This window comes from Perca flavescens, chromosome 6 (genome assembly GCF_004354835.1).
Source record: "Perca flavescens isolate YP-PL-M2 chromosome 6, PFLA_1.0, whole genome shotgun sequence".
NCBI lineage: Eukaryota > Metazoa > Chordata > Actinopteri > Perciformes > Percidae > Perca > Perca flavescens.
This window is the reverse complement of record NC_041336.1, coordinates 37,933,025-37,944,013: the sequence shown is the minus strand read 5'-3', so window position 1 is coordinate 37,944,013 and position 10,989 is coordinate 37,933,025. Positions and strand designations below refer to the sequence as shown.

Genomic DNA, 10,989 nt, shown 5'->3' with positions numbered 1-10,989 from the left:
TCACTGCTGCTGCTGGAGCTGCTGGCTGGCTGGCTGGCTGGATGGATGGATGGATGGATGGATGGATGGATGGATGGATGGATGGGGGGCTGTAGAGCTGGAGCATTCAGCCACAACCATCACCAGCATCTTACCCAGGACGAACAACAGCAAATCAACATTATATCTATTAAAAGCCATGAATCATATGAATGTAGTGTTATGTAGTTTGGTGTGCTTTCTAGGGCTGGGTATCAAACTTTTTAAGCACCCACCGAAGTGCCTCCATAGTATCGAGTATCAAAAATTGCCTCGTCATTCAATACAAAATTTCAATACCTAAAGGAGTAAGTCTCATCAGCGTCAGTGAGCCAATAGGCATGCAGCATGCTTCTACCAAGAATTTAATAATGCTGGTGATTGGCTGTCTGTTACACACGGTCAAAACTTGTTACGCACAGACGGGGATCACACGTGTCGCTGTATTTTGAGAGGCTTCACTACAGTGTGCATCACATAAGAGTAAAGGAGATGGAGAATTTAAAAAGGAAAGATTTGTAATGGTGTAATTTCGTTTTTTTAAATGGATTTTATAAAATTGGTATAAAAATAAAAGCATCGTTCAGGAACTGGTATCAAAGTCACTGGTATACCCATGATGCTTTACTTGCTATGAATCAAGCAGGGTTTTTCTTTTTTTTAATTGGGGACGTCAGCATTGGGATGCAGTGATACATTCAGGGCGTTCAAGGACACGTACTTATACTTTAATGATAAAATATTATGGAATGTTATGCAAAAACAATATAAAAACTGAGGACCTAAACAGTTATATATGTGCCACAGCCAACCTGCACCCCACATCACTCCATGCACACGTACGCACACACACACACACACACACACACACACACACACACACACACACACACACACACACACACACACACACACACACACACACACACACACTGACTGTACATCCTCTGGAGACAAACCAATACCTAACAGCCAGAGGGTGAAACCACAGCAGGCAATCTCATAACACTGATGTCCAAGTGGAGCTGCTGAGGCTGCTCTTTAAGGATGGAGTCCCTGTCCAACCGATGGCTGTCACTCCCAGCGCCACTGGACATGTATGATCCCTTAAAAACATCAACCTAGTAATTTGTCATGCCAGACTCCCTGTGACATTACCCGGTCAGCACAGCAGCTCACTTAAACAGTGTAGGAGGAAGACTGCAGCTGTTATTATGGCAATAATTACATTTAGCATTGTCATAAAATCAACACAGTACCTGAATGACATTGTTTTATATTTAGGAACAACTGGGAACACCTGGGGAAGTTACTGCACAAGAAGATCATTTAAGACTCAACTGTTTGGAAATTAGTCATTTAGAGACTGTGCAAAAATTAATAGGAGGAAAGGGGGGACACAAAGGGCTTTTTGCTAAGGGTTTATGCTAATATTTTTGGGGAAGCACAGGAGGGCCTTTAAACTTTTTCTTATCCCAGAGTTAGAATTGATTTTATTCTTCTGTAGAACAGAAAAATGATATCAAATATTCATATAAAAAAAATTGATTAACCCTTTTTGTGTGTGTACCACAGATCATAAAAGTGTTTTGCTACATGAATACAACAATATCACTGTATTAGAGACTTTTAGTTTCCTCATTAAAATCATATAGGATCAACATGCCAGTGTTTTGAAACAGAATATATGTGGATCTTTGTATTTATTTGACAGAATATATATTATGTATCCCGATAGAGATCTTAGCATTCAAGAAAATGATTGACTTCATCTGAAATACTTTGTCCACTTGTACTTAGTAAAGGGCAAGCGAGTTGTACCAATTCAATAGTGTCATATTTTGCAATATTGGAGGGAGAATGTTGCATTCTTTTCCACATCAAGTAGAGGGTCCAAAGAAAATATGAATTATGCTGTGGGGGGTAATGCATTTAAAAAACAAAGTGAACCATAAGGTTCCACTGCTTCCTCCTCATCCAAATCATTTTTGTACAGTCCCTTACTACTATATAATGTTAACAAGGGTATAAATTATGAGTTTATGGAAGGATGGCACCATGCCACCAAGACTACGGTCCAAGATTACAGTCCAAGATTATTGACACAAATTATGAAATGTCCTTCATAATGTAAAATGCAGGTAAAACTGAAGAAAACGTGTTATACAGTACATCCACGCAAGCTTCTTCTTAAACATGAAAAATAAAAATCAGCCATTGCTCGTGACAGAGCTGTCAATAAATAATCCCATCAGGCGAGAAAACGTAATCCATTATTCAATACAAACATGTCACTCTCACAAAATATTCCCAGGCTCTAAATGAGACATATACAGTTCACAGACATGCTGAAGTGTCAGGCGGAAGACTATTGGGCATTCCAAACCCCTTCTTGTTCTGAAGCATATTTTCTTTTAAGAAATGAACATGATGTAGCCCCCAAGACAGCCCACCTCCACTGCCCCAACACTGAGTGGCATTGCCCAAATGTGACTTGGCAGTTCTAATCAAATGGTTTAGCGCATTAAATCAACCTTTCCCCCTGTAATCAGATTATGTGAGTGCACTGCGCAGCATCTCCACAGCATACAGTATACCTTAACCTATTAATACGGCCAACCTTGTGTCAGTGATTTCCCCTGCGATGGAAACAGTATCATGTTAATTATCACAACCATCTGGTCTGAGCAGTGAAAAAAAAACACTTCCTCTTCCTCTCGCAGATTTGTACCTGTCAATCAACGGCGGCTTCAAACAAGCCACTGGGGCTGAGGAACAGCAGAGAAGAACCACGCTCCAGTCTCACAGGATTTAGGAGTGGCGTTAAATTAATCTTCAGCTGGCAATTTGACTCTCCTCTCACACTATGTTGTTGCTCTCACCACAAATCATTATTGATTTTGGTGGTGCAGGTTTCTCAATATGGCCAGTAAACGCTATTTATGGATGTTTAGCATGGGAATATGTGTGGAGTGTGCGTATGGCTTTATTTTATCTTCTAATAGGTGGAACTTGTGGGTTTTCGGGGAGTTTAATATGGGTTGCACGGCAGAAAAAAAACCCAAAATCTTTCATTTCCTTTTATTTATTCTCACTATTTGTTTTTCTTTCCTTTTCATATCTATGATTTTTTCTTTGTTTTGAATAGATCATCATTCTCTCATTTGTGACAGAAGCTCTCGGGGTGTGTTCAGTCAGTGCTGAGATATTGAAATGATTCATGTTTAGTTCATGCCTACCACTGTCCCATGACATCACTGTGTTTGGATCGTGACCAAAGCTTAATGTGAAGAAAGAAGGAAGAAAAAGAAAAGAAAAGGATGGAAAAAAACTTTAGCCAGCGGAGGACGGGGAGGAGGGAAACGCAGGGACAGACAAACCAAGGAGGCTCGCGAGACAGATGCTCTCCTCAAGGTGAACCGCCGCTGACCCGTCTGCCACATAAATTATTCTGTAGTTTCAGACTCCATTCCAAAGTTGTGGAATTGGGTTACAAGATAATTTCACAGGCCACTTGCTTGTCTTCCTTGGCAGTCCAACTGGCTAATTGAAGAGAGTGATTTCCAGTTTGGGCAACTATTCAGAACATGGCAGTCAAAATCGGAATGATTTAAAGGCTCTCTCCCCTCTCTCTCCCCTTTCTCTCTCTCACTCTCTCTCTCTCTCTCTCTCTCTAAATATTCTGAATATTCTTCCCTTCCGTAGAGAAACTAATTGTAGGCAAGACAAAAATGTGCTCTGATTGACAGTTTATCAAATATTGATAAATAAACAAAGCATTAAAGCAGAGTCTCTCACTGGAAACCCACTGCATATTTTCATTTGAATATTTTCCAGTAAAAGTGTGGACACTGTGTGTAAGTGTAAGGTTTAAATGCAGAGAATGCATCAGGCTTTAATAAAGGCCTATACTCTCAAATAATTTTCAATCATGTGTTTAGTGTAAAAAAAAGAAGAAACCAATCTTTCAGCCAAAAGATCAAGTCATGTGAGGTCATGGCATCTCAATCCACAGAAACCCAGAGTGCATTATGGGACACTGAGCTAATTCTGGTGAATTTTCCCAATATAGGTTCAAACGTAGTAATATAACTAGGAGCACATGCTGTTTTAAAATGACCCTTGTGCAACCGTGGAGGGTTCTGCTCCGATAGATAACATTAGAATGTAGCAGTTCTATGAAATTTGCAGATCCTTTAAAACATATCAGGAGAAAAAAAAAAAAAAAAAAAGGTTGAGAAGAAGACACATATGATTTTTTTGTTTATATTGTGTGCGTGCGTGTGTGTGTGTTTGTGTGTGTGTGTGTGTGTGTGTGTGTGTGTGTGTGTGATGCCTAATCGTGATCTCCGGCTGGAGCTCAGTTTGTCTCCGTCTCCCTTTTTTTCATATTTACCCCATCCCAAAACACGGGCGCTAATTAAGGGCGACGCGCTAATTAATCACTGGAAGTCAAAGTAATTGTGGATCAAGTGAAGTTCACCAAGCTGCGGCTACGGTACCCGGGGAGGAACAAACCTTATCTTCAAACAAAAGCGCGAAACGCTTTCACCTCCCCAGTCAGTCCGTGCGGATCGCGGCGAAGCGCAGCCTCATCACGGAGAACGGTGCTGAGAACGAGAGAGAGAGAGAGAGAGAGAGAGAGAGAGAGAGAGAGAGAGAGAGAGAGGGGGGGAGGGAGGTGTGTATTCTTGTGTATGTGCGTTGGGGGGGGGGAGAGAGAGAGAGAGAGAGAGAGAGAGAGAGAGAGAGAGAGAAAGCGAGAGCCAGAGCCAGAGAAACGAGAAAGATAAAGGAAAGACAGACGGAACGATAGACTTGTGCGTAAAAAGTACCGGTGCCCCCCTTCTTCTTTTTCTTTCTCAAATTTCCATCAGACAAAAGCCCCCAAAACCGGCTGCTTGGATGAACCAGAACCTATCGATCTGTCAGTACTACACCTGGATTCACTGACCAGCCGCACAGCAGGCATGTCCCGAAGGAAGCAGAGCAACCCCAGGCAGATCAAACGTAAGTTTTTGGGTTTTTTTAGTGCTGTTTTTTTTTAAATCTTGTCTAGCCGCTACACGGCGTCTCCGAGTGTGTTGGACTTTTTGCAGGATATTGTAATGATAGTGACCACACGGAAGCTGATTCAGCAGCGCTCATGTGTTGCCTGTCACGGTCCACGCGCCCCAGTTCTCCGTCCGCAGATATAGTCTAGGTTGTGTGCGTGTTTTTTATTTTTAATTTTTAAGACATGATTTACAATCCAAATCCCACAATGCTGCTGGCTGGAAAAGTTTTCCCCGCTGTTGCCAAGTTATCCTGCTGTTAGTTTTGATGTGCATGTGACTATATTCAAGTTTTCAGTCCAAATTGTGTGTGTGTGTGTGTGTGTGTGTGTGTGTGTGTGTGTGTGTGTGTGTGTGTGTGTGTGTGTGTGTGAGACAGTGCATCACTCTGTCTGTGCAGCCTTTCATCGCCACTGATTCTGCATCATAGGCCCGTAACTGTACACTCAGTCTATATCACGCCGTGGCTTTAATACAAAAAAGAATATCCTTTGCTACTGTTTTTAATTGTAGCACATACACACGCACGTGCCTCACACACACACTCCCATCTCCTTCACACACTCTTCATGTTTTTCCTTTTCCACCTACACACTCACTTGCAAGTGTGTGTGCATAAATACGTGCACACAGACTTTTTTTTTTTTTTTTAAACTTCACAGTACAGCCGATACATGGTATAAATATCGACCAGTGTTCTCTGGGATGCCAGTAAAAGAGCAACCAGTGTGGCATGTTTTAAAGTTATGTCATGTTTTACTGTAATTTTTAAATTGAAGTAAACGGTACCATTTCTCAGGGGAGAAGTGTTCATCTTGTCTCTCAGCAGCATTGTTTCAACATATTGGATTTTCAAATTTAGATGGAAATGTAAACTGAAATTAAGAGGACTATTATTTGTTTTTAAAGGCACGAATACATGAAGTAAAATAAAGTATAACCTCAGGTCCACATTAATCCAACATCGTGTCATATTTACTGTGTTGAATTTTAGGCATAATAAATGTATTTTTTATGAAAGGTTTTTAACAACTTTTCATAATTTTAAAGAGCCTGTAGATCATCCTTAAACACACACACACAAGCACATGGACATAAAAACATGTTTGCATCTGAAATCCAGCTGACACAGCTGAGTGTGTGTGTATGTGTGTGTGTGTGTGTGTGTGTGTGTGTGTGTGTGTGTGTGTGTGTGTGTGTGTGTGTGTGTGCGTGTGTGTTCAGTTTGTCCACTAAATGCTGCTGCTGCTGCTGTGATTACTTTGGGGTCAGAATATCAAATATCAAACCACTTCCTCTGATTTGTTTTGTACTCGTGATACGGTTTATCCGTGCTTAAGTTATAATGGAGAATTCAGAAGGCAACATTTGTATGTGTGTGTGTGTCTATGTGTGTGTGTGTGTGTGTAGGTGTGTATGTTCTTGTGTGTGTGTGTGTGTGTGTGTGTGTGTGTGTCCATGTGTGGTTGTGTGTGTTCTGTGTGTGTGTGTGTGTGTGTGTGTGTGATCTCACATGCTCATGAACTCATGAGGGCATGTGCATGTTGGTATACAAGAGCTTTTTTGATTTCATCTGCGTGAGACAGAATCTGCGATTTGTGTGTTTCGTTTTACAGATAATTATTATTGTTTCACCTCTTTAATATTTATGGTTTGTACATTTTATTTAAAAGTTTTGAAGGCAATCTTGTCTGAAATCTGGATTTTTTGTTCTTTTATGTAAAGAAGAGTAATTTTTATTAATGTAGCCTACTGTACATTTTATTGTAGTATTTTTTGGAAAAAACAAAATTTGAGTTCAATTAGTTTAACATTATATATATATATATATATATATATATATATATATATATATATATATATATATATATATATATATTTGAGATCATGGGGAAAAGGGTATTGTTAAAAATGCTTTTATAAATTAATAGTTATTGCTCTATAGAACAGTTTGGGTACAGTATAGTTGTCATAAACTCTGAATCAGAAAAATAATTATTTTGGAGAAACATCTTTTAGTTTGAATTATCTTTAAGTTTGTATTTGTGTTCTGTGCTGCCATCCACCACAAACCGGCAAACACTCTAATCAACAAAGAAGCACGACAACGTGTGACGTGATAGGTCCACTCATCTTTGGACCAATCCCGTCGTAGCATCCAAATTTTGTTGTCGAGCAAAAAGGAAGTCTAACGTTTTTGTGTTACGCTTTCGTCTACGTGACCTGGCCTAGTGTGAATTAGCATGTCATGTGTAAGATCTTGTTAATGTGGAGCTGGTGTGCATTCGTATAATCGAGCTCTAGTTAGAAAGAGAAAAGGTCACGAGGCGCCTAGATCCTCTCTCTTACCCCGGGAACTCTGGGGGGAAAAAAGGCAGAGGAGAGCACTGCACAGAAAGTCAGCACAGACCGTCATTCTAAAGGACAAAAAGGTTATTGGGCGCAGTCCCCCCCCTCCTCCTGCATACATTGGACCGTTATCTAAAATTGTGATTTATGCAGTATTTTAATATTTTGCTTATTCTTTCCCCTTGGGTGCTCTCTGAGCGGTGATAAAAAGGCGATGCTGAAAGAGCACCATTAATTTGCTCCGATGACTGGGGAGATACGGCCAGATAATGGGAAAGATAAGCAGAGAAGATATACCATCAGAAACCCGATTATTACCATTAAAATTCCAGCCCAGCAATCTGCAGCTGGCTGATAATTCCTTCTCCGTTTCCACCACTTTGGATGATAAGGCAAAAAATAGTCACTCAGTGCTCCTTGATTAGGCTGCCTGGATATCCCGATAATACAGTGATAAATTATGTATTTTCCCCCCTTGTTTTTTTTCTGTGAAACGTTACATCTGATTATTTTTTTTCTATATATATATATATAAAAATATATATTTCTGTCCCCCTTTCTTTATCCCCCTCCCCTTGTTGCTTTTCCAAGAAAACGTAAAAAAAGAAGCCCCATACACTTTTATTGTAATAAGAGTGTGATAGAAAGAGGAGATAGCGGTGGAGGTGTTTTGTGTGGGAGCACATATCAATGTTATCAGCTCATCTCCCAGGGCCAGCTGCTAGCTGCTGTTGTTTTTAGCCTTATCACCCCGTGCCAATATGCCAATAAATTGCCCAGATTGTTAGCCGTTCCAAGGCGGGTCAGTAGAATTTGACAGGAATGATGAAAATATCGCTGATGCTCTGCGGATTGCGATTAGCTGCTGTAATATGATGTGTGAATTCCACCAAGCTCCCTCTATCCTCTCTTCTCACTCACCCCCCCCCCCCCATGCCTCTCCCCGCTGCTGCTGCTGCTGCTGCTGGTGTCCATACCTCTATTCGTACTGAGAGGAGAACATTTTGATGCTTAATAGGAAGGAAAGATATGAACAGGCTGAATTGAAACCAGGGCCCCTCAGAGTAATTTTTCTGTAAAATTGCCCCCCAAAGTTTCACGGCGTAAAGGGGAATCTGGATGATGTAGGGAGCGTGCCTCCGCCAGTGTTTATGGGAACATATTGAAGCGGCCCTCTGAGGCCATGGGCGGACATCGAATGTCAAATGTGCTTATTAAACTGACTTAGTGTTCTCCCCTTTACTGTTGTCTTCACCATATGGACCGTCTGAGAATTCATGTTGCTTCCTTATACTTGACATTGTCCAACCAGAATCCAGCATCGAGCTGTAGTGATTATACTGCTCTTTTACTCTTAGTTGGTACAGCAGCCGAGCGGCGAGTGCACAAGTCCCCGGGGCTTACCACTATGTCATACTGTCCAAATGCCTAATCTGCTCATGTGATAGTGATCTCACATCTGTAAAGCTGCAGTGTACAGTAATGCCTTTTTGGTATTTTGTTTTATTTTCACCCATAATACCTTGTGGATAAAGTTGGAACACTGGGAGTAGTGATGCTTTGGTAAATATTGCTTTCACTATCACATTTTCTTAGATGCATTGTTTTACTAATATATCTCATATTAAAGCCTTTAAGGAATATGATGCCAATTGTTTCAGGGTTGTTCATTTGTAATTGTTTTATACTGACCACCAAGTAATCTTAAATCTTATATAACGTACGTACAACCCTTGGATTAATTTAATTCGGTCTCCAGTCAGTTGTTTCACTAGTCTTGTACCACTTGGAAGTGAAGGACAGCCAAACAAGGTTCTCTGCGAGAGCTAAAAGTCTGTTTTATTTTTTATCGTAGAGACCATTTATTTCCATCTCGGCTCTAGAGTTAATCTCTCCAACTCCTTAGCATAAGGCCACTTTATGTAACGTCAGCATACTGTTTACCATATCAGGTGACATTTCTATCTTTGAGGAGCATTTATCAGAGGCAGATTACAGTAGTAAGGGATAAGGGGAGTGTTTACTGAATTGACTGCCAACATCCTGTATCTGAATTTGTGTGTGTGTTTGATTGTGTATACATTGGTGCATGTACTGTACAGTATGTGTTTTAGCAGAGGGATCGGAGCTGTTAGCTTGATGTATTTTCTCTCTCTCTCTCAGGGAACAGACTCCTCAGCCATATTTCTTTCTTTTTTTTTTGTGCAAGTCGTACACGCCGCGTTTCACCCTTGGCCCACAAACGTTGGCAACTCCAGCAGTCAGATGTTTTGGGGGTGTAAAATCAAAAAAATGTTTGCATGCCAGTCTCCCTGTATATTTAAGGGTTTCTCTTTCATTGGGTGACAATCATGACTTGTCTCTTGTGTTTCTCTTGTTGATTTCTGTCAGAAGAAGAATGGCTGTTGAATGCCAACTTTCCCTCAAACATCTGTTCCCTGCCAATAACAGCTTGTGCCGTTGCCTCGTCTTAGCTGAAGGATCCCCAATTGCCTCCTCACTTTTGACACAAAACAACAGTGCAGATGAATGTCATCGTCTTGTAATGTTTCTTGTTTTTCTTCCATTGTGCCTAAAGTACGATGTTTCTTGTACAGAGAAAGTATTTACAACGCTGCTACGACTGCTTATGTCACAGGCTCTACAGCTATAGGGAGAGGAATGTATAGCAGCTGCTGTTTCCTTTGTTGAAAACAGTGCTGTGTGTGTGTGTGTGTGTGTGTGTGTGTGTGTATGATGTGTTGGATGAGCTGGGGTTGGCAGGCGATGGACTGCCGGTGCCTAATCCTGCCCTCTCTGTCGCTGGAGCCTGCAGTGCCTGGACAGCAGTGTGAAATGTGGGCAGGGTTGCTGCAAAGGTGGAGGTCACTTCCTCATGCAGCTTCCTCTTTATCTTCCTCTTTCCTGAATTCCACTGTTATTATTCCAATGGCCGCCAGTCCAAACTGTCACCATTGTGTATTTTCTTTAATTCAGACACTGGAACTGTCACAAATGTGAAGAAAATGTTAATTTTGGTACAGTAAATAAGTAAAGTTTGTTTACATAGCACTCATCACTGACTGTCACAAAGTGCTTCACAGGCCAAATAAATAAATATATTAAAACCAAACAATAATCAATAAAAATCACAATAAATCATGGTAAACTACAATAAATCACAAAGACATCAAATACATAGTAGTACAGTCAACAATGTGGATAACTAAAACTAGAAAAAAGGTGTCTTTAGCTTCTTACACTGACAAACATTGGAGTGTAATGTTTCAAGTCCAGTGTCATCTTTGTGAGTCAATTTTACCCATTTTCTGTCCAGCTGTGCTTTTTGTAGCCTTATTTGTGTGTGTGTGTGTGTGTGTGTGTGTGTGTGTGTGTGTATGTGTGTGTGTGTTTGTCAATCTTTCCATCAAAACAATTTCTTCCACAATTATTAGCCATTGGTTCTTCGTTGGTTTTGTGTTTCGAGTGATAGCTAGCTACTAGCAGTATTTTGATCAAATATCTATCAGTAGCAATAATATTTTCTGCAGAGAATTTACACAGATAAAGCACCAAACAACTTTTAGCT

At 40.6% G+C, this 10,989-nt stretch overlaps 1 protein-coding gene across 1 annotated transcript in view; it reads left to right on the top strand.

Moving 5' to 3' along the window:
• Positions 1-4,759: 4,759 nt before the first annotated feature.
• The window catches only part of zfpm2a (zinc finger protein, FOG family member 2a), a 137,851-nt gene continuing 131,621 nt past the window's right edge, over positions 4,760-10,989 (top strand). The window contains exon 1 of the mRNA XM_028580069.1: positions 4,760-5,028. Within this exon, the coding sequence (XP_028435870.1) occupies positions 4,989-5,028 (40 nt within the window). The 5' untranslated portion in view covers positions 4,760-4,988. The remainder of the gene's footprint in view (positions 5,029-10,989) is intronic.